Source organism: Ambystoma mexicanum, chromosome 11 (assembly GCF_040938575.1).
Source record: "Ambystoma mexicanum isolate Mex_15411 chromosome 11, UKY_AmexF1_1, whole genome shotgun sequence".
Classification (NCBI taxonomy): Eukaryota; Metazoa; Chordata; class Amphibia; order Caudata; family Ambystomatidae; genus Ambystoma; species Ambystoma mexicanum.
Window position 1 is genome coordinate 801,148,846 of NC_090934.1, and position 24,829 is coordinate 801,173,674.

Consider the following 24,829-nt stretch of genomic DNA (forward strand, 5'->3'; position numbering starts at 1 on the left):
CCACCCCGTGCCTTCTAAGTGGCCCCCTCAGCGCTTTCATATCCACCTCAGCGCTTACGGCACCTGCACTTTCAGCTCTGAAGCGGCACACACTGGATGTATGGAACACACATCGGACCCTGTGTGGTTAGTGCCGCAATAGCCCCACAACTTGCCAGGACAGACTCCAGATTTAAATACGAATGCAGCCTTGCAGGGTGCGACCTAAGACTGTGGGCCTCATCACGAGTTGGGCTGTATTCCTGGCTGTAATACCGCCGACTGTAATAGCCCTAGCGCCGACTGTTCCGGTGGTATTACCACCGGATCAGGGGTTGGGCCTTAACGGTAAATCCCCATTCCTGAATGGGTCCATTGGATCCAATGGGGAATTTTCGGAGCTAATACTGCAGGCTAATACAGCCGGCTGTAATACAGCCGAAAACAGGGATTTTCACCTCCAGAAAAAAGCTGGAGGTAAAACAGCCGATTTAGCGCCCAACTCGTGATAGGGCCAGCCCTTAAATGCGGAGGTAAAACCGTTACCACCACATTTAAGGGCTACAGCCCAACTCGTGATGAGGCCCTTGAGTTGACCGCTCCTTTCCTTTGCTGCTAAATGTGAACTGCCCCATGTTACTTGTGGCTGGATAATTGAAGGGGAACTCCTTTTGAGTTGGCCCACTGAGGTGCAGGTAAGCTCTGAGCTGTCTGTCTGTTCCTTATATATATGTGCCTGTAGACACTGCAGACCCTCGAGAGCACCCTTCCCCTCATTGTGATCGACATCGGCAACTGGCATGTATATGGTGGCATCTTGAGGAGTGGATGCTGAGTAGAGCCTGCACTTCCTCATATCGAATTTTCCTGGTGGATACTGTATGGGCAGTAACATCGCTGGCAGCGCTCACAAAGTATACATCCTTGCAGTGGCTCCAATATATTGGCATCTGCAGTGTATAAAGAAGGGAGGTGGGCGGACTTTCCAGTTGAACCATTAAACAACTCTTTAGTCCAAGGCCGAGTTTCAATGCCCTTAACCAAGCTCCAAACCAAAGGGGCACAAGATATGAATCTAGGCATTGCAGATTAGATCTGGGCCGATATGTGCACACACATCTGTGAGGTATCTTACAATTTCTGGTTCTGTCTAATACAACTTAAAGTTCTGCACAGGTTTCACTATACTCCAGCTAGACTGAAACTCTTGTCTCAGACAAGCGTCGGCTGTTGCCCTAATTGTGGGAGGACAATGCAGGATGTTTCCACATGGTGTGGAGCTGCTCTAAGAGTGATGGTACTGGAAGGATGTCTGTGCTGCACTTGTTGATATGACTGGTGGTAAGCTGGATGCTGCTGCCATGTAAGGCCTTTTTCATGTATTTGATGACTTGGCGGTGCATGCACGTAAACTTGTGAGTCTCTGCTTGTTGCTAGCGATGCAGTGCTTACTGTTACATTGGTTAAAACCCACTATACCATCGACGGATCAATGGTTGCGTGCTGTCGTCTTGGCCAGCGACACTGAAGAACATTGAGCTTCTATGCAGCTGGGGGAACCGTCCGAAGGAAATATGGCAGCCCTTTAAAGATTAATTGGCACGGAGGCAAGAAAAATTCCAAATGGACCAATGGAGGACTCCACTTTAGCCACTAGCTATGTCGCCTAAATCACTTCACTTTGAGTTTTGTTTTCAGCTGCACGTCACAGCGTCTGTATGTTTTGATGTCTCAGTTGCATTGTCTGTATACAACAGCACCTTTGTATTTCCTGATAGTTTTTATTTCACTTGGTCTTTGGATGTGCAATATGCAAATCCAAGTGCTTTAATAAAGAACGTTTGAGAAACAGAGTGTTTCAGCAAATATAAAATTCACCTGGCTTTTAATTGTAAAAAGAAGAATCAATAACCTCCGAAATATATATGCTTGCAGACCTTGCTGGTTGAGGACATCCAAACTGAGATGGTTCAGGCTGATTCCCAAAAATAGAAAGCAACATTTGAATGTAAGAACTCAAAGCCCCAAATGTAAATCCAGATTGTCTATTTGTGTGTACAGGGTCGTTCTCTACAGTTGGGTAGTCTGGGAACAAAAAGGGGATATACGTTTTGAAGGGAAATTGCCACAGTATAAGATACAATGGGGCCTCATTACACGGATGGCGGTAAGGGTTTACTGGTACTGGTAAGGGTACCAGTGCCGTTAAACCCTTACCGTCTTACTACGAGGTCCCTTTGTGGGACCTTACCTTAACGTAGGGAGACGTTGGGGACCTTGGAGGTAATTACGGTACCACAATTTGCGGTACCGTAATTACCGCCTTCCCCATTACCATTGAGCCCTATGAGGGCAAAAATGGGAATGGGGAAGTGCCATGGTGAATGGGGAATTACCGCCCCCACACACCTTGGAATAGGGTGTTAATTCCGCCATTCACCATGGCGGACTCGGTAAAATACCGGCGGCAACCATGGGGCTAATAGCGCAATGGTTACCGCCGTCTGTGTAATGAGGCCCAATGTATTGTGTTTTTTCATTGTGGTTAAGTGCAAAGTGAGATTTAATTTCTATGAAGCCCAATGCATTTTTATATTTAGAAGCACAGTTTAAAAATGAAAACATTTTGTTTAACGTAAAGGCAGTGTGTTTCTGTAGTGTTCTACCAAATTGAAACAGAATCTGTGTGCCCTTCCTGCATAGTTGTTGATTTGGGCTATGGCAGTCATGAAGTTCCATCGCCAGACAAAATATTTATAATTTGTCGAAGGTGGGAGACTTAGTCATAAACATAGTTGTGGGTGAGGGGTAGTTTAAATAGCCCTAGAGCAAAACAACATGCACTTTCAACGCAGTTTTGTACCAGGGCCACGTTTTCCTTAGTGCTAATGCCATTCTGTATTAGGAACTATATTAACAGAATGGTATTAGCACCAAGGCATACTTTTCCCTGATGCAAAAATATATTTAAAGTGCATGTTTTTTGCACTAGGGAAATGTTTGCCAATGCTTATACCATGAAATATTGCATGTCACTGTGCACATGTTTTTGAATATGGCCCAAATGCTTTTTGCAGTAGGGCAAATGGCAACTTTGCAATTGCACCCATGCAAAGTGTCTTTAATCTGGCCCCGATTAAGAATTTTAGGCAAAGCAGCACCCCCTTCTTTGAAATTGGTCTTTTTGATTCCTTCATTTCACTTTCTCTAGCCCAACGTGTAATTCTTCCAATTTACTGGGTCCCACTTTGTGGCTACCTGAGCCCAATTCTGTGAAGCTATTATTTGCAACGGAAACACATTTTCGATGAATAATGTATGCCTTCTTGAAGTGTGACCCCCAGCACTGGTAGAACCGTGACTGTTTCAGTGCATACCTGGCCCTAATGCTTGATTGCTGTTCCAGACCTTCATTCCATGCACACCCTTTTTTCACCCAACAAAGGTCCTACCCAAAAAAAGTAATTCTGTTACCACCACTTTTTCTGGTGGTAAGGGAAAAGCCACCATTCTTCCCACACTAACAAATGAAAGGTTTTGGTGGATTTACTGCTGGCGATATTACTGCGTGGTAAATCCGCCAAATTTTGGAGGAAAAGAGGCTGATTCACCTCCAGCTAGCTTGTTTCTGGAGGTAAATCCTCCACTTTTCAGCCAAAGATCGGTGAATTTACCACACAGCAATTCCACCATGGGTAAATCCAGCAAAAATCTCCATTAAGTCCTTTGGGCTCCAAATATGGGAAATTACGACATCCTACGCCACTTGTAATCCGGTGGTAGCTACACAGGACCAAGTGGCGGTAAGAATAATAGAGCTTGGTGAAAATTCGTCTGATTTACTGCTGAATTGTCACTGCAAGTAGACATCAAGGGGTGCCTTTTCGCACTTGATGGAACTAGGGATGTCAATGTATCACTCGTAGATCCTCTCATAGGGTGAGTATTTATTTATTCATTTTTGCGCTTAGATCGTATGTGACACTTAACATTAACACTGCTCTTTGTACATCGATGGACCCCAGGGTGTAGACATTGCAATTTGTTCAGCTAACCCATTTTTTCTCTTGCACAATGCACCTTCATAACTTGGTGGAAGGCACAGGTTCATTTCCACGCACCCTGCACTCGCGTATAACACACACACACTATTGCACAACACCTCTGCCATGAGAATGAAGCTACCTTCCACGACAAAAAGTCGAACTGTAGCTGCACACATACATTTCTATCCACTTAAACACAATCAACCCTGTTTAGTTCATAGTATACCTTCTTTCTGCCCATCCACATAACATTCAGACATGGGTGATGGGTATTGGCCATCCTCTCATTACTTTAATGGACCGAAATACACACACACGCGCACCTCCTAATTCTCCCCTATTTTGGACTCTGGTCTTCCGAGGTCATTAATCCATCAACGCATATGGACCATAATTATAGTGAAAGGCGCAATACAATGACAAAATGAATGAATTACCACCAAACTCTTAATGAGGTCCATATTTTGGCTCGTTCTCCCTCTCTCCGGCACCTGCGAGAGGACCCCACCATGCAGAATCATCATATCATCACAGTAAGCCCAGCAGGGCTTTGTCTACATTCGGAATGAAACTTTTACCCACATGGTGTTCGTGCTATCTGCTGAGCCCACTTCAATCTATGGGCACATGGTGGGTCTTTTTGTGTGCATGTGCTTCGTGCTGCTACTTCCTTGGCAGTAGTTTCTGTCTTTGGCCCTTTTTGTGTGGTCTCTGCTTGTCAGCAATTGCCTTACCAACATGGCTGCCACCGGCACCATTACTTTCTGGGCACCTGAGTGCCTTGTGCTCACATTGCCGGCGGCTAGAATGATTGGCCCCCTCCATCTTCATCTGGCCAATCAGCAAGCTCGCAGACTGCAAGAAAGCCCTTTCCTTGCAAGGCCCTCTCCAAAGGCCTGTGTGTGGCCCTGTCTGGGGCTGGCTGGTCTGGTTGGGCCCCTCCATATTCCCTTCAATTTCCACCCCTACACACGCCTCCGATTTCTTCTTGACCTGGGGTTGTTGACTGCCTCCCTTGCCTGGCCAGGACTCATGGCTCACTTGCAGTTCTTCCTGTGAGTAGCCAACTCGTGTTTCCTGCCTCACCATGTCATTGATAGCTGCAGCCACTGTTGACTCACGTGTTTCTAGTGTGCCTGCTTGAAACCCGAATTCAGGCGTTTTTACACCTGTTGCCTTTTCTGTGTCTGACTGTGTAGAGTGTGCTTCCCTCTTCCCCCTCTCCTCTCCGCCTTTATGCCCCCTGAACTTATTTTTGTTTTTGTACTCCTCACCCCACACAGCCCGCTCCCCTCGCTCCTTTTTTCATGTTTTGCTCTTGCATTTTATAACGACGGTCTGGCACGTGCAATATTTCTGTCATATGTTTGTAACAGTTTGATATTCCTCCTTTATTATGTTGTACCTCTAAACGCATTGCACTTGCCCATTCTGAATATCCCAATGCTTAGTAAGAATGTTAACCCCTGTCTAGTCTTTTACCCTCCCTGCGTTGGGGCGTTTTGGGACGCTTGTTTGAGTGTATAGCCACTGTATAAATGACCAGTAAATAAAACAGTTTTGTAAGAGCTAGGCAGTTGTACTTGTGTACAAATTGTACTTTATTCAACAATAAACAAACAATTTAACTCCATTTACTTTTATTTTTAAAGATTGGGGTTACAACTAAAATAAAACTTGCGAAATGGAAAAACTCCATATTTTCCAATCTATTTGAATCATTCATCTACAAATAAAATGTTCTTGTTTGTACATTACTAGTCAAGTAGTAATCAGGAAGGTTGGTAACTGTAAGTAGAAATGTTTGTTACGTAAGAAGACATGGGTATGTGGAAGATGCCTATTGAAGCAATTGTGAGAAATTTATGAAGCACAGTCCTTTGATACATTGCAAGGAACAGTTATAATGGAAATTGAAGGCACACATAATGGTGATAATGGTGAGCATTTCAAGTTTTTGCTTTATGTGCATGCCTTTCCCAAACGAGTCGCACACAAATTGAGAAAAGTTCAAATCTGACCATAAGGGCTTTATACACAACAAACGAATACAACTCCTGTATCCATTTCATCTGCAATATCAAGAACTGAGAGCGAGTCAGACCAAGAGTTTAATACGTTTTAATCTAGTTGTTAGGAAAAGACTCTAAATACATCACAACATCTTAACGGACTTCATCAGAAGTCATTGAAGTCATAGGTCAAAGGATTTTAGCGCCTGATAATCATTTCTTTCTGTTGGCAAGTGTGCCCTATGAGAAAGTTAAGGTATACACATCACACGATCGTAGGTGTAGCTTCGAGAGCAAAATGAAACTTATTTAAATTATAATTTAATTTCTGTTCACTTGCTTTATTAAGCCTTCCTTTTTCTCGAACGTCATGATGTAGTCACTTAATTTAAATGCATCACTTTTTACAGAGAGTCAACAGGATACTGGAACAGAATGCTCAGATTTGAGAAGAAAGTTAAAAGAAATCAGTGATCATCTTTCAGAATGGGTCCAAAACAAACCACATAATGGGGTAAGGTCTGATCATCAATTTTTATTGCACAGTGTGTGATTTATTAGGCTGGGTTAGTGGAGCTTTGGTTTTCTACCAGAGCTCTTTCAGTGCTTTGTAGAGGGACTCTTGTGCCCATTAGCTGTTCCATGATGCAGGAAAAGTGCATCATGGTGAAATGTCTATACTCCTACTCCTCAGCCCATTTCCTCCATACTTCAGGAGCCTTTTGCACAGACAAATGTGCACTCCCCCTTTAAATACTGCATTGGGCATGCGTAGGTATGGCAGTGTGTGTGATCGCCCACGTAAACCCCACCCTCCCCTGCCACACACCTCGGTCCATTTTTTATGCATTGGGAATGGACGTCTGGCCCTTGACAGCTCTGTTAATTTTCTGCTGCACACTTCCTTTGGTAACAATTTTTTTGTCTTTCTGTCTCTCTTAAATTCATCCCTGCCTTTGGGTCACCGGTCCATGTCGGGCTTGACTGGCTTCTGCTGTGTTCATCTTCTAAGTCCTTTCTCTGCCTCAGTCCTTCACATGCTCTATTTAGGGTGCATGAGGGCCGACCACTGGTGTGGGACCTGTGCAGATTCTGTAACATATTAACTCCAAGGTCATTGAAGAAGGGGCTCACCTGGTGGCAGGAGAATATTTGGAGGGTTGCTGAATGAACCCTTGAAGGAATTTGCACACAGTAAATCTTGCTCAAGAAAGGTAAGTTCTCCTTTGTTTTGTAGGTACCCTGGCTGGGGTACTCCTTCCCAGGGAGCCCTCCTGCTGGGAGGGGTTGTAAGGACTCTTCTGCTCGCACCGGACCCAAGGCTCACAGAGCTAGCAGTGTGCACACAGGGGGGCCCTTGGACTCTTCTGGAGCCGGAACATCGAGCTCTATTACCAGAGAGCGATCTGAGCGGCAATCTGGTCTTGTCATTGGGCCTTTGCCTGAGGGGAGCCTGTACGTGTTTAGACTACAGGCTCCTTAGCCATAGTGAGTAGTGTACTCCCAATCCATATACCCCTTTCCTCCAAACATCTCCCCACCATTCCTCTTAAACATGTTATTGTAGTTGGAACTATAATCCCCAATGCACTAGTAAAGAGGGACTGAGGTGGGGTACCTGAGGGCAGAATGGGTTACTGGTGTGTGATATTGCTCACTGCCGCACCAGCATGCACGCAAAACAGGATTTAATGGCAAAGTGCCCATTTTACGGTGCAAAAGGCTGTGGTCCCATCCTCATGGGGTGGACGTACATACAGTATGGTGGAAAGGGGCCGATTGAATAGGAGTACAGTACTCACTACAGTGAGTAACTTGTTCTTTATACTGTCTGTCAGCTGCCTTGTTTAAGCTGGTGTAACTATGTAAGTTGGGGGATGAGTTGTCAAATGTTTCTTTTAAGAGTTGTTAAGCCTTGCTTCTACTTGGTAGAGTGATGATTTTTCTACTTTTGTGCAATGTTACCTTTTTTAATTCAAACATGGCTTTTATTTTTCGTCTATGGCTGACACTATTAAAGCGTCCAAGTGAATAATGGCCTTCACTTTTAATGCGCCAATGTTAATTTTAAGGTCTCCTTTGATGCCATGCTGCTGGGAACATTGTTTTTTTAATTCCTGTTCTGAATTACCTTGTGTTGTTAGTATTATGATTAATAGTAGAACTTTGGGTTCCATCACTTTATTGCACATACTTGCTTGGTAAGCGGATGCATTATAATTGAGTGTTCAGGCGCAACATGTTTGTCATTATAAAGACATACTAGGCAATATTTTATATATTTTTTATAATGGGGCCATGATTGATTTGGAGCAGCTTTTGTTTGAATCAATTCACCGTTTGTGCTCCTGTGCACTTCAACAGACATTGTTTTAAAATTGCCTATCTTGCTCAACTTTTGGAAATGACTGCTTTCAGTCTGGACATAACCTTGCTGGTAGGAAGATTTAGCAAAATGGTCGACCTAGTTGTAAGGACTTAATTTCAACACAAAAGGCTGCTTACAATCATATAAACCTAGTATGAAAACTCTGATGGACGAGCACGGTGACAAGGCAAGTACTACGAATGTGACATGGGCACTGGCTAACTAAGTAGGACTGGCTTTACTGGGCGTGAGCTGTGTAGTTTTTGTTTACTTGTGCCTGTCCTGAGTCCTGGTGACAGAAGAAAGCATGCTGAGTGTCAGGACAGAAAAATATACATCTTTGATACAGCCAATAACAATGCCAGTTACCTTGGTAGCCAAATACTGCTTCTCAGCACATCTTTCCTTCACTCTCTTCACTACAACAGTGTTTTGGCCACAAGGTTCTGCCAAAGCGTCACGATATTGTTGAAACAAAAACAAGCTGTATTGCAAGGTTGCAAGGTTAAGAATCATGTTGAACCTGACTGCAAAGTTTCCTCTGTATAAAACGTGTTTGGTATTATACCCTGTCTCTGTACACCAAGGTGACCCAGAATGTAATGTTTTACACGTCATTGGACTTGAAATTTGAGATTTATGGATTTCAGCCCAAGGTCCTATTTGTTTAATTCGTGTGCTGTCAGGTTAAGGTCAACTACTTCAGCTGTGCCGTTTTGTAGTCTGTTGTATCTTGTGTGCACAATTGTAGGCCCTGGCTCCAAGAGTTGGCACAGAGCTGTAGGTATTGCTGCACAAAAGGGGCTGACCGCACATGGCGGGACGTAACTGTTTATTGTCCTATCTTGGTGATGCTGTCTACACCCTCACATGACAATGTGATAATGTGTCCTGCATCCCACTGAAAGCTTTACCTCTACATAACGTTCCCACTAAAAATATGCAGCACATCTTACATCCCCGTAATAAGTTGCACAGAACCTAGTTTTACATTCCTCAAATGATAGCAGTCCCCTCCTACTCCCCAGTGTATAATTGACCCAGATGTTCCAGCACTCCCTCTATTAAACATCCCTATCATTACCTGGGTGAAAATCAGGATTATGCCAAACCACCACAGGGAGCGGTCCCATAGTTGTCCTAATTCCCCTTCTACGGGAAGCACTTATCTAATGGTAAATATTATTCGGCATCGAGGTCAGCACTGGGAAGTACGCTTTATGACTTAATTTATTTACAAAGGGTAGCTGAGAAAGGGTAATCGGAGACCAACTCTTCTCGGTCTGTTTCACTTGGGTGCCTCCTCTTCCCTGCCCCATGCCATTATATGCAGTGCTTAATTTGGAAGGAAATAAATGCCAGGGCCCAAATATTTTCTAGCACGACTGTTGCAAATTGGGGTGGGCAACTCCCTCCCCAGTGTTGACACTACCCATGGCTGCTCCATACTGTGTCAACATATTTGTGGTTAAAGCTGCAACTCCCAAACGTTAATTGAGGGTGTTGGATCCACTCTGCGATTTACAGATATCAATCGACATATATCAGTTGTGTCTTGAAATAAACAAAACGCTTAAGTGTTTCTTTAAAACGCATCATGTTGACATATTGCTCCGATCCCATCAGTGGCAAGTGGAACGTGTTAATCATCTATCCATAGAAAAAAAGAGCAAGCATGCTGATTGATGGACAAATGCAGGCACAATCATTACTTAACGGATGAAATTCCCTATCAAACACTGCAGCAAGATTTTCGTATATAGGTTGTCACTCATGATAGGAACTCCTCTTCGATATTGGCCTTTTCACTGACCTTGCCCCAGTGTTGGGGCTGCTGGCTGGTGACTACTTTGTTATTGTCAACCCACCCAGATGCTTATTACAGAAACATTTTCAAACATTGAAAGTTAATGCGACATATTCAAGTTTGAAAGGCACAGCTTGGACTGGGGAGCCAAAAGTAGTTCCTGGTAGCTGTTGGTTTCAAGGTAACCAGGCTCTCCGAGAGTAGAAGTAGGAGCTAAATAGCTTCCAGCTGCCAGCGATTTCAAACCTTGCACCGTTGTAGTTATGTTAGTATGACTGACTGAGTGCCAGTTAACATAATAAAGTTTCCAAAACACCACAACATAATCAAGCTGGAATCAGCAATAAGTGTAGGGGCTCAGAAATAAGTGCCAGAGCTGAGCCATGGTAAACCCCCCTCAAATTAAGCACTGATATTATGCGATAATTGTGCTGCCATGTTATACCGGTGGACATCTGGGACTCGCAACCCCCCATTTCTTACCCCTCTCAACAACACCTTCCTCGATAATTGTTCCTTCTTTTTCCCCCACAGAAAATCCTAAATCTTTCCCTGAAGTGTCCGCATTTTAGGATTAGGGAGCTTAACCGGCAAAACTCGTGAATGATATAACAACCTCGGGATCAGGTTAATTCTAACAGCCGTTATTTTCCCGAACCACACAATGTCCTGTTTATCCCACCTATCCAAATCTTCACACAGTTATTTAAATACCTGTGGGAAATTGTAGTGATAGGTGCACGATATTTCACTAGGGATCGGGCATATTGTAGTAAGATCCCGTTTCCTCTGCTGTGGAATAGAAACACTAAGGGCTCTGGACTTGAGTAATGAACCGTAAATCCGGCCGCTTATGTAAAGACAGCCCTGCATGACTCCCCTAAAAGCAGTATTTTAGGCGTTGTTAACCTATTTACCCTAATTACCATGGAGGGGCTTTGATAATTCGCAGTAGCGAAGTTAGGTCGAAACCCATATTGTCCAAGCAGTGACTTAATGTAACCCCAATCCACGATATGAAACACTTTATCCGCATCCAGTGTCGTCACCCGCATTTCAATTTTATTTCTATTAGCAATCTCTATAATGTCTGGAACCCTTGTTATATTGTCTTCTGTGTTTCTATCAGTTATGAACCCTATCGGAGAAAAATTCATTGCTACCCATAACACTCCCATCTTCCTTTGTGCCAATATTTTGGAATAGATTATCGCATCAATGTTCATTATTGTAATTGGCCTGTAAAATTCACATTCTATATGGTCTTTCCCAGGTTTAAGTACCGGTATCGTAACTGATTCTTCCATGGACAGAGTTGTTCTACTCAAGACCAAAAATGCATTAAAGAATTTCATCAAATTGGGTATCGGCTGGGGTTGAACATTTTGTAGAAGGATGCAGATAACCTATGAGGTCCAGGCACTTGGTTTTTAAGGGTTTTAATAACCTATTCCACCTAGAGTGGTAGTATCCGGTCTTCCAATGCACCAGTAAGTTCGGCAAGCACACAGGGTATGGCAGCCCTTGTTATAATTTGTACCCATCTCTCAACCCGACTGAGCTCATCCGTCATCAGGCCCTTATTTAATTTGGCATCGCTGTAACATGCTACCCCATCATCTGCTTCAATTGCTTGTACATTATTCAGAGAATGAATTTTCTTTAGTTTGTACACTGACAGTCTATTCACTTTATTCCTGTGCACATCATAATGTTTTGTTTTGAGCAATGCCTTGTGCTGATTTATCGGCCACATGAGCCTCAAGCTTGGCCCTTGACAGTTTCGGTTTCCGTAGTATCACCTGGCATCTCATGAATTTATGCTCCGCCTCCATTTCCTGCACTGTTTCCTCCACACAAGTTTGATCTACCTTATTGCTCCTAGTGAATGCAGCAGTGCGCATCATGATTTCAGGCTTTCATGGCGTCCCAAACAGTCGCCATTGAACAGTCCTTTGCGTTATTCTCTATGAAGTAGTTTGTGAGCACCCCAGAGATTTTCAGGTGTATCACCAGATCCTTCAAAATTGTGTCATACAACTTCCAAGTCCCCCTGATCTGGGTGGGAAGTCAATCCACCCTCACCGTTGCGATCACCGGAGCATGATCAGAGACCAATCGGGGCGCAATATACACCTTTCTAAGACATGAAAATAATGGCCCAGACATCAATATTAGATCTATCCTAGAAAGGCCCCCATGGACATGTGAGTAGAACGTAAAGTAACGAAAGTCGGCGTTATCTAGTCGCCACACATCCATCACATAGTTCTCGCAACAGACGTGCTAACTCGATGGCATTCTTAGTGTCTATCGTGGAAGGTGCTGTAATCTTATCCTTGTCTGGATCTGGGACTAGGTTAACGTCTCCCCCTAAAATCGTTTGTCCCTCATTGAGGGAGATTGCCTGGTGGATGAATGCTTTTATAAATTGATCTTGCCCACTATTGGGTGCACATAGAAACACCAATGTATACATCTGGCAATACAGTGAAACTTTCACAAAAATGTGTCTACCGTGGGGGTCCCTCCAGATTTTAACGTTGGCAATCAGGACCTCCCTGGCTATCAATATTGCTACTCTGTTTTTTCTCACCACTAGATGCAAAATATCTGCGTTTCTGATGCTTGTGGATCTGCTTAGTCACATGCTGTACATATAGTCTGACATCTAGTGGTAATCGAGGAGTATTGGATCTTTTTTTCGAATATCTAGAGGGACGTTGAGAGGGTGCGACTGTAACACTATCCCTTACGTGACGTGTAGTGTACCCAAAATCCCTCATGCGTCCAGGTCCCACAGATTATTTTTTTCCACCAACATAGTTCCTCGCTTATGCGAATCTCGTAAGAGTTTTACATTGCTTATCTAATCCCACTGCCTATGGTGGTTTAGTCAATCTTCAACCATCATCTCGACGGCTGTTTCGTGGGATTCCTGCTCGCTGGCGCCTGAATCCGCGACTGCTCACCGACTGTTGAACGTGTGGCCTCGGCCTTCCGGCCCGGCCTTTATAGTAACGAGTGTGGGGCCCTGTTTTCTTCTTCTCTTTGAGAATGTATTTCTCTGCAGCTCACCTCTGCTATGGAGAGGACTCCCTTTACATTCTGCTCATCGGGTAATGCAAATTTCCCCAGAGATACACCCATCGTAAATGTAACAGGTGTCTTCCTCACGACCACAACAAGCGCTCGAGTAAGGCCTGTAAACTCTTTCGGCCTAAAATGCTGAAAGACAGACAGACAAAGCGGTGGGCGGCCTTCGCTATGCAGGCTGAGAATCTCCCCCCCCCCCTACCACCCCTGGGGGAGCAGTCGCTTCGAATGAGGAATCCATCGGCAGCCATGGCTCCGGGTCGGGAGCCATCGTCCTTTCTGAGGAGCCCACGTGCTCCCATGTGTCCGTCCCTGCCTCCACCAGGCACTGCTATGGGGAGGTTACACCCTGGCGACAAGGGCACTCACACACCACGTGTCCATAAACACACAATCCACAAGGCTTATTCCGGATCGTCGAAAAGAGCCTCAGCGCCTGTAGGCTTGTCAAAGTCCTCAGCAGGGCCTTCCAAACCTTGTAGTTCAGCGCCCTCCGCTCAACCGCCACTGGTGCATGCAAATGGGCATAAAACCTCTTCTGGAATGGGCAGTTCCCTTCAAATTTCCACCACGGATGCGTTACCATCCAAAGGCGCTAGGATGCCGAAAGAGGTGGTAGCATCGTCAGCCACGGCAGAGCTGACAGAAGCGCCTAAATCCTCTAAGCCGTCAATAATGCTGCCAAAGCTCTGCAAGAAGCTTTCAGCCATTTCGACCGCTGGGGACTTCAGGGAAGCCCCCTCTTCCCTGGGGTGGAAGGCTTTGCTGAGGCCTCCCATCCTCTTTCTAAGGTCTTACACAGGGATTCAGTGTAGCCCTACCCCCTCTGACCCCTCAGCTTCCTCTGAATGGATTACAGAGTGTATGGCTAAAATGGCTGAGTTCATCAACTTTTCAAGCCAGTATAATACCTTGAAGAGGCATAGAGAAGTGGACTCATGCTCCACCCCCTCTAAATCCCAGAAACTTCCCTCCCCCGGTGCCCAGTTTCCCTCTTTAGAGGAACCACAGGAACACCACGTAAATATCTTTGAGTATGACCCCGAGGACCAGGGTCATAATGTTTCCTATGGGGTTTTTGACATTTATGACAAGACCCTGTCTGTCAGGATCCAGATTGGGACCAGGTCAACGACCAGGATTTGTGTACACACAGCACCACAAAACGCTAATCCAGATGTCCTCTGTCTGGATGCCCCCACTACTCCTCTGCCAAGAGATTTGTCGCCAGTTGACAACTAATTGTTGTTTAACTCCCTCCTGAAAAGAACAGCTGACCATGTTAAGATCAGTATGCACAAAGTCACACCTGACTCCGACTTTGTGGAGGACATCATCCTCAAGGAGAACACTCTGGTTAGCCAAGCCATTCCCTTATTAAACTCCATTAAAAACGCCTGCCTCCCTTCTTACTGTCACCTTCCATTACACAGGCAGTTAATCCCTGTGTGGATTTTTTTTGTCTGGCTCCCTTTGATCCCCTCTACATTAGGGGCCATGCCACACCGGACTCTTTTGTCGTAACCACCACTCGCAAGCAGGCACGTGTACCACTGTCCTTGGCAGAATCCCCTCCAGACAAGAATTGTAAAAAAAAACTTTGCGCCCTTGGTAAGCCTGTCACCGCCTCTGCAGCTTACTCCACGAGAATTGCAAACACCACACTCCTTGCGAGCTATAGTGATGTTCAGTGGGGCCTAGTACAGGATGGCCTTCAGGAAGTTCCAGAGCCTACCCGATCACGCCTGCCGGTGGTTGTGGCTGAAGGCAGACAGGTTACCCAAAATATCCTGAAGACCACTCTGGACTCTGCCGAAACAGCATGGCGCACCCTTACCCAACAAACCCTGCTCAAGCGGCACACCTAGTTGACAAACTCTGTATTCAAGCCCGAAACACAGACCTCCTTAATTAATAAGCCTGTGGAGGGAACCAATCTATTTGGGAAGGTCAGTCGACGATGCCCTGGAAATGGCAAAAAAGGAGCATAAGACATTAAAGTCACTCAGCCAGATCTTCGCTAAACCCTTTAATCAGTGCGGCGGCACAAATGCCTGCCGGTCATTTCGTGGACAATCCTTCTCGGGGGTCGGGGGGTTCCAACTGGTGCTCCGGGCAGGACTCCTCTGGCAATTTCCAGTATCAACAATGAGGCTCTTGTCGGGGTAAGGGCAGAGGTAGAAACTCTGCTTCCAGAGGCTCCCCGGCCTCCTCCTCCAAGTGACCTGTATCAAGTGACTCGTTGATACAGGTCCCCTCCCACTCTTCCCCGCTCAGGGGTCGCCTGCCAGCATTCATCCACGCTTGGAGGAGATCACATCTGATCAGTGGGTACTATAGACCGTCGGCCATGGATACTGTATGAAGTTTCTCCGACCACCTCACTACCGTCCACCAAGAAGCAGACACCTGTTGCCAGAACACCTGCACATCCTGCTGGAGGAAGCTTAGGACCTTCTGGAAAAGGGCACCATGAAAGGCACCCCCCTTCTCCAGGTAAATGAGAGTATTTATTCAGTGTACTTCCTTATACCCAAAAAGGATCTCAGCATGCGCCCTGTTTTAGTCCTGCGCCCTGCAAACAAGTATGTCAAACCTCAAAAATTCAGGATGCCAACTCTTCAGGAGGTAATCCTACTGCTGTAGAAGGGGGATTACATGGCCACATTGAACAGAAAAGATGCATACTTTCATAGTTCAATGTTGCCAGCACACAGAAAGAACCTCAGGTTCATGATAGAGGAAACCCTATATCAGTTCAAAGTTCTCCCCTTTGACATTGCCTCAACCCCAAGGGTGTCACAAAGGTGCTAGCAGTGGTGGCGTGTCACCTGCGCAGGCAGTCCAACCCCATATATCCCTACCTACATGACTGGCTCATAACAGGGGATTCGTATGGAACATGCCTAGCAAACACCCAGAAAACAGTGGATCTTCTCTTCAACCTAGGGTTCTCTATCAACAAGAAGAAATCCAGCTTGACCCCCAGCCAAATCGAACAGTTTCTGGGGGCACTAATTCGGACAGAAGACAGGCTTGCCTTCCCCTCCAACGAGAGGGTGCAAAACATGCTGTTCCAAATCCCTATGTAGCCAGTTATCGGGTAACCGTACGCAAGGCCATGCAGCCTCTGGGGATTATGGCTTCCTGCAACGTCCTAGTTCCTCACACTCGTCTGCGCATGTGCCCCATCCAAGAGTGGCTCTTGAGCCAATGGTGTCAGGCCAGTGGTCAATGGGACGATCTAGTGGTTGCGTCGAACAGCCCTTGTTCAGTCTCCGCAGTAGAAGCCACTCTTACCAGAGACACACCTGTCTGGGTGGGGGGGCTTACCTTCTTCAACCGATGACGCACGCATATGGTCCCCATCAGTAGCGTCCAACCACATCAACCTGTTAGAACTGCTAGCAGTGTTCAATGATCTGAAGGTTTTCCAGGCACACCTCCGGGGAAAACAATTCTCATCCTCACAGATAGCACCGTGGCCATGTACTACCTGAACAAACAGGGAGGGGGGGCACTCGCTCTCTGGGGCTATCCAGAATGTATCAGAACATCTTGAAATGGGCACTCAAACACAATATGTTCCTCCTCTTGCAACATGTTCCAGGGGAACTCAATCTTCTGGCAGACGTACTGAGCAGAGACTTCTCCCTACCCATAGAGCACGAATGGTGGCTACAAGAGGACGTTTTACTCAACATCCTTGCAGAATGGTGCTTCCCAGAGAGATACTAGTTCACCACTCTGTAAAATTCCCAGGCTATGCCTCTAGATACCCACAGAACCGCTCCGAGGGGAATGGTCTCTGGATAACATGGTCTGGGAGATTTGCCTATGCTCCCCCTCCCCCACCCCCCGATTCCCCTTCTCAACAGAATAGTGCAGAAGATACACCAGTAACCAGTCACAATGATCCTGGTGGCCCTTATGTGGGCCCACCAGCCTTGGTTCCTCCATATCATGGCAATGTCAGTTTCCCCTCCCAGGAAGCTTCCATGCCCGTACAACATGCTGTCCCAAGATCTGGGATTGACACTACATTCATGCCCCCAAACACTCAACTTAGCAGCTTGTCTCCTTAAGTCATAGAGTTTGGGCACTTTCAACTCCCTCAGAGATGCATGTAAATACTAAGGGAGGCACGGAAACCTGCCATCAAACATTGCTACTCCAGTAAATGGAAGCGCTATGTTACCTGGTATAATACCAAGAGCGTCAATCCTATTGATTGCTCTCCTAAAGACATTGTCCTTTACCTAACTCACCTGTTAGATTCAGGACTGGTTTTCAATTCTCTAAAGGTCCACTTAGTCACACTTTCTGTGTACACCACGTCCCAGAGCAAGGTTTTGTGGTGGCAGATTCCTGTGATTAAAGCCTTTATGGAGGGGGTAAAGAGACTTCACCCCCCTATCTCCAACCCAGCTCCCGGATGGGACCTGAATGTTGTCCTAGTGGGTGACCATCGCCTTTATAAGGAGAGTTGGTGAACTGCAGGCCCTTTGAGTTCAGGACCCCTTAGTTACGATTCATAAGGACAAGGTGGTTTTGCGCATACACCCACACTTTGCACCCAAATTTATCTCAAAGTTCCATGTGAACCTGTCCATCGAACTGGCCTCCTTCTTCCAAAACCCCACTAACGTCACAGAAAAGCGCCTGCACACACTGGATGTGAGGAGAGCAGTGATTTACTATCTGGAGAAAAATAAAGCCATTAAGAAAAACAAACGTTTTTTTTCATTTCCATGGCAGCTGATAGAGAAGGGGACCCTGTCTCTAAATCACCTATTTCCAGGTGGATCATGAACTGGATCACACTGTGTAACACTCTTGCCTATAGAGATCTACCCTTCACGCCTAGAGCTCACTCGACTCGGGGTACAGGGGCTACCATGGTATTCACTGCAAATGTTCCTCTAGATTCCATTTGCAAAGCAGCAACCTGGAGTTCTGTACACACTTTTACACAACACAACTGCCTAGATGCACACTCTTGGTGTGATTCTCCAGTGAGACAAGCAGTGCTAAGACATCTCTTTTCCCTTCACACATCCCACCACCATCTCTGGGTACTGCTTGCTAGTCTATGCACAGCATGTGACTCTAAGCAGATCCGTAAGCATCAGAAGACATACATTACGCACCGTAGTCGTATTTCTGATGATTGCATCTGCTTAGATTCACATGCGCCCATCCTTCCTCCCCTCTTGGAGTAGAAGGAACATAAGGCGTTTTACACCTTCTCTATTCTGTACTCACGCAAACTATAAGGCAGAAAAAAACAACCAGTTGGACTTCGACGAGTGAGGGATTTTGGGTACACTACACATCATTTTAGAGATAGTGTTAGTCGCGCTCATCGCGACGTCCCTTTCGTTCTTTGAAAATGCAATACTCTGCAATTACCACTAGATAATATTCAAAAATACGATTACGGTGAGTAATGTACAAGGCATAAATTAGTTTTCAAAAATTGTCTTAATTGGCAAACACACCCATTTTATTAGCAATGTTGTACTAGTTTGTTTAATATCACCAGAAGTTATTTGGATCCAAAACATCAAATGAGCATCAATACAGCATTTTTGTGTACCACTGAAGTAAGATATTAGTGAGATGAATCGGGCATTGCAAATTCTTTGACCTCTTAAGTACCAAGGACGAGTTATCTCGTCCTTGACATTACGTTTGCAGTGCCAAGGACGAGATAGTTAATCCTTTTTGGCACTCACCGCATAAAACTGAAATCCAACCCGAGGGCTATGTGTGGAGGAGGTTCCTACTCACGGCCCGGGGGTTGGATTTCTGTCAGTTTCACGTCAGCACACGTAAAGCGTGCTGACGTGAAACTGAAAGTAATTTTCACCGCGATAGCTATTTCGGCTGCCGAGGTGAAAATAAAAGGTGAGTTTCCACCTTTCTCTCCCTCGATCTGTGGCACTATAGTGCCATTCAGATCGAGGTAGGTGTCGTTGGAAAGGGGAGACTCTTCCCCTTTTCACCAACACCTTTGTTTGAAGCATTGCTGGGTGCGGATCGGGTGCAGAGGGCTCAATCCTCGCCCAGCAATGCCACTAGACCACCAGGGATCTGTTTGTGATGTGGGGGCTGCTTACTATGTAAGTGGGCTTCTCCCTTCTGGCCCCCAAAGCATGGGGCTGCAGGTTTGGGCCCCCCTGGGGGCAGATGTGTGCCTATCTGGCCCTAGGGAAGGGACCCAAATAACATACTAGTTTAGTTTTGTGGGGGTTTGGGGCCACTAGACCACCAGGATTTTTTAGGTCATGAAAGGGGGGGTGGCCCTCGCCCAGCACCCCAAGTGGGTAGGGGGCAACTCATGTAGCCCTCCCTAGGGGCACATTTCTGCCCCAGGAAGGGGCATCTGCCCCCAGGGAGGGCTACATGAGATGCCCCCCATCTATTTGGGTGGGGGCTGAGAAGGCCACCAGAAATCTTGGTGCAGCCCCCCCCCCCCCAAGCATGGGCTGCATGTATTGGCCCCCCTGGGGGCAGATGGCTGATCATCTGCCCCCAGGGAAGGGGGCAAAAGAAAATTACAAACCAAAATAAAAATAGAATAAAAGGAGATTTGGGTGTGGGTAGGGGGCCACTAGACCACCAGGATTTTTGCTACAATGAAAGGGGGGGCTAGTCCTGTAACGCAGCCCAGCCAGAACACCAGGACGGTTGGAGGTGATGGTCTTGGACAACCTTTTACCATGTGGGTGTACCGTCCCCAAGCACAGCGGCAGCTCCAGGGAGCCCCAGCAGGGTTCTCTTCAGTCCCCCAAGGGTAATTCTGTAATGCAGCCCAGCCAGCACTGCAGAATTGTCGTCGTGATGTCCCTGGCCGTGGGTGGCTGTCTCCCATGTGGTTTGACCGTCCCCAAGCCCAGCAGCGGTGCCAGGGAGCCCCGGCAGGGTCCCTGACCTTTCCCGGTGGGAGACGCTGTAACACAACCCAGGCAGAGCTCCAGGGTAGTAGGGGGGTCATAACCCTGGCCTTGGGTGGCTTACTCCAATGTGGGTTGAACATCCCCAAGCCCAGCGTTGGTTCCAGGGAGGACCAGGACATTCCCTGTCCTTTCCCGGAGGGAGAAGCTGTAACGCAGGCCAGCCAGAGCTCTAGATAAGTCAGGGGTAATGTCCCTGGCCTTGGGCAGCTGTCTCCCATGTGGGTTGACCATCCCCAAGTGCAGCGGCAGTCCCAGGGAGCCCCGGCAGGGTCATCCTCCCTTTCCAACGGTAAATTCTGTAACGCATCCCTGCCAGACCTCTAGGATGGTCGGGGTTGATGTCCCTGGCATTGGGCACCCGTCTCCCATGTGGGTCGACAATCCCCAAGCCCAGCAGCGGTTCCAGAGAGCGCCGGAAGGGTCCCCAACCTTTCCCGGAGGGAGAAGCTGTAATGCAGCCCTGCCAGAGCTCCAGGTTGGGCTTGGGGGATGGTTGACACACATGGGTGACGAGTGCCCAATGCCAGGGACATCACCCCCGACCATCCTGGAGGTCTGGCTGGGTTGCGTTACACCTTCTTCCTCTGGGAAAGGACGGGGAGCTCACTGTGGCTCCCTGAAACCACTGCTGGACTTGTGGACGGTCAACCCATGTGTAAGACAACCACCCAAGGCCAGGGACATCACCCACAACCACCCTGGAGCTTTGGCTAGGCAGCATTACAGAATTTCCCTCTGGGAAAGGTCAGGGACCCTTCCAGGACTCCCTGGAACCGCTGCTGGACTTGAAGATTGTCAAACCACATGGGAGACAGCCGCCCAAGGACAGGGAGATTACCCACAACTATCCTGCAGCTCTAGCTGGCCTGCGTTGAAGCTTCTCCTTCCAGTAAAGGTTGGGGACCCTGCTGGTGCTCCCTGGGACTGCCGTAGAACTTGTGGATGGTCGACACTTCTTCTTTTCCACCCAGGTAGGTGCACCCACACATGTGAGGTACCGTTCTCGTTGGGACACCTGTGGGAAGGTAGGACATGTGTTGATGACATGTTTCGGTGGGTGGGCAGAGGAAAATGTCTGAACTTTCCTTTTTAATTTCTTTTCGCCAAATTTCAGATTTTGCCGGGGCTTGTGGATACTAAATTGTGGGACGATTCACGCAAGTCAGACCTATCTGGAATCCCACGGGTGTCTTCTTTTCGGAAATGCATGGGGTTCCCTGTTTTCTTGGTGGTTTCGACACCCTAGGCCCAAATCTGTAGGTTGGCTCCCCAAACCCTTTGGGGGTTACCAGTGGTTTAGCCTTTTCCCTTTGCGCCCAGGTAGATGCAGCCACACATGTGAGGTACTGTTTTCGTCGGAACACCTGTGGAAAAGCGGGAAGGTAGGATATGTGGTGTTGGCAGTGTTTTTCGGAGGGTGTGTAGAGGGAAATGTCTGAAAAGTGTGTTTTTCTCGCCAAATTTCGGACTTTGCTGAGGATTGTGGGTAATCAATTATGGGGCGATTCACGCAAGTCAGACCTCTGTGGATTCCCACGGGCACGGGGGTCCTCTTTTCGGAAATGCATGGGGTTCGCTGTTCTGCTTGGTGGCTTCGACACCCTAGGCCCAAATCTGTAGTTTGGCTCCCCAAACCCTTTGGGGGTTACCCGTGGTTTAGCCTTTTCCCTTTGCGCCCAGGTAGGTGCACCCACACATGTGAGGTACCGTTATTGTCGGGACACCGGTGCAAACGCACAAAGCTAGGACATGCGGTGTTGGCGGGATGTTTCGGTAGGTGGGCAGAGTGAAATGTCCGAAAATTGAGTTTGTTTCACCAAATTTTGGACTTTGTCAGAGATTGTGGGTAATACATTCTGGGGCGGATCACGCAAATCAGACCTCTGTGGATTCCCACGGGTGTTCTCTTTTCGGAAATGCACGGGGTTCCCTGATTTCCTTTGTGGCTGCAACACCCCAGGCCCAAATCTGTAGTTTGTCCACTAGAGCAAAATTCCTCAATCTGCTCTGCCGAAAGACTTGGGGTTACCAGTGGTTTAGCCTTTTCCCTTTGCGCCCAGGTAGGTGCACCCACACACATGAGGTTCCGTTTTCATCAGAACACCTGTGAAAACGCACGAAGGTACAACATTTGTTGTGTTTGCGTGCTTTTCCTAACGTTTTGACACATTTGCTGCTGCACTTTGTCACAAAAGCCTTTCATTTCCCAAATGTGACCTACATTTAGTCGCTGCTTTAGGCACTATACACTTAAAAAGGCTGCCTGTGCTCTTTCAAAAAATGTATGCTTGTCCTTCCTCACCACATTTGTTTTCCTTATTTACACATGCTAAGTACCTCTGTTTAGGCCGTAAGAATAAAAATCCTGTGTACCATGGCTCAGTTTTTGGCTTGTGGTATTGCTTGTTTTGTGAAACATTATGACAAATTTGTGATTTCCTAACTGGAAGAGTCGGGAGAATGTAGCGGAGCATTGTTTTTCACAAAATTCACAGAAGCCATTGCTTTACCCGGCCAACCATATCCACCACATACCTTTTTTTTCTGTCATTTTCCCGATTTTTACCCAAACTATGGAATTTTTCCCTACATGGTTGTTGCCTGACCTGCGCAAATCACCCCTTCCTAATCTTGGAATGTTGTCTACTTTTCAGAAATGTATGCCTTTATGTCCTCCCATACAGCTTTTTGACCCTTCTCTTCCCTTCTGTTCACACATGTCCTATTGGAAAAAAAAGGCCAAAAATCACCTACCTTTCACAAAACGGCAGGTACCATATCAAAATATGTTTCAAGGGGATTGGTTCCTCCGACGTATTCCACATCTATGACAGGTAATCACCACAGCTGTGCTGCTTCGAAAAAAGTTTCTGCGTCCTGCGTCGATGACGTCGATACACCGTCCTCTAGGGCCTCCGTCGAGCCGACGTCACTGGATGTTATAAGTAGGACGCACAACGCCCATAGCCTCAGTTCTGTTTTTTCCACGAACGTGTTCGCTTCGGAGATCTCGGGGCGCCTTGGTTCTTCTGATTTCTCTCGGTTCTTCGAACTTGGTTGTTTGTAAGACGATATCATGTCTTCGTCTTCTTCTACCCCGCGGTCGGGATTCAAGAAGTGTCAGGACTGCGGTTCCAAGATGTCGCTTACAGACCCGCATGATGTCTGCCTCTGGTGCCTCCGCGAGGACCACGCCACGGTTGACTGTGACGATTGCCAGTCTGACGTCGAAGGCCTTGCGGGAGTGGAAGAAGAAGCTGTCTGTAGGTATGGTGTCCAAAACCCGAAAGTCGAAATCCGCTGGGCTTTCGACGACTATTCGAGGGGCGACTCCCCGCGTCAGCGTAAGTCCAGGGGGGTCTCGGTCCCAGAGTGGTTCCCGCCATTCCTCTGCGTCTTCTAGGCACTCTCGGAAGCGCCGGCACCGGTTGCCTTCCTCGTCCGAGGACTCCGCCAGACGGTGGGTAGCTTGTCCTACCAAGCATTCCTCTCCTGCGGAATGGGACGCATTTCGTAAGGAAATGATGGCGGTTTTCGAATCGCAGGGCTCCGTTCCATCCGCGCCTTCGAGAGAAGCTGGCAAGGAACGCGCTAGGGCCACCGCTCGCTCGCCTTCGGGCTCAGGCGGTCAGCCCGATCATCGGGAGCCATCGAGGTCCCAATCGGACAAAGTAGATTGCTCTAGCCATGCCCGCTCCAGGTCCCGGTCCTAGACGCCCTCGAGACCGTCAGAGCCTGTGTGGTCTTCTAAGAAGACGTCGATGCCATCGCCTCCATGTCCGTCGAGGGACTCTCTTGAGGATCCGCCTCCGAGGAATCGTCGACGCCATCGGTGCCGAGGCCGTCGAAGGACACGCTCGGGGCACCCCCCTCAAGGCCTGTGTCGAAGCCATCACTGCCACGTTTGACGCCGATTCCGTCGAAGCCCTCGACGCCTTTTGTGGCGATACCGTGCATCGGTGGAAACTCCGAGGAAGGCCCTGAAGAAGTCGGTGAGGCCTGTATTTGAACCTTTTTCTGTGCCTTCATCCAGGGATTTGTTCCAGCATCTGGATTACATCTCTGAGGTGGATGAAGGGTCTGATGAAGGGTTGGTTCCTGATGAGGTTCCTGACGAACTCTTGTCTGGTCATAGCCAGTTGGAAGACCTGTGTCAGTCTTTGCACAACGCCAGTGGTCTGGACACCTCTCCGGAGGTTGAGTTCGGTAGGCCTGAGCCTGGCACGCACGCCGAGTCTTCATACCGGCGTCTCATGTCGAGGGTGACGGATTACTTGGGGTGGTCTGCGTCACCAGTGGATTTTCTGCAGGATGACCTGACAGATATCCTTGACCAAGGTCCACCCACTGACCCGGTGCTGCCATTTCATATGGCTTTACAGAGAAGGGTGGTGGCGGCTTGGACTGCTCCGGAGAGTCTCCCGGCAGTGAGCTAGTCGTTGCTGAAAAAATACCGTCCAGCCAGTAGCGACCCTGCTACTTGATGACGCACCCCACTCCAGAGTTTGGTGGTGCAGGCGTCGTACCCTAGCATCCCTCCTGACAGGGACGATAAACAT

The 24,829-nt window shown here is 47.4% G+C and overlaps 1 protein-coding gene across 1 annotated transcript in view; it reads left to right on the top strand.

The window, feature by feature from the left end:
• Nucleotides 1–24,829, top strand: part of PDE3B (phosphodiesterase 3B) — a 2,257,139-nt gene that overhangs the window by 1,484,439 nt on the left and 747,871 nt on the right. The window contains exon 8 of the mRNA XM_069623736.1: nucleotides 6,448–6,551. Within this exon, the coding sequence (XP_069479837.1) occupies nucleotides 6,448–6,551 (104 nt within the window). The remainder of the gene's footprint in view (nucleotides 1–6,447; nucleotides 6,552–24,829) is intronic.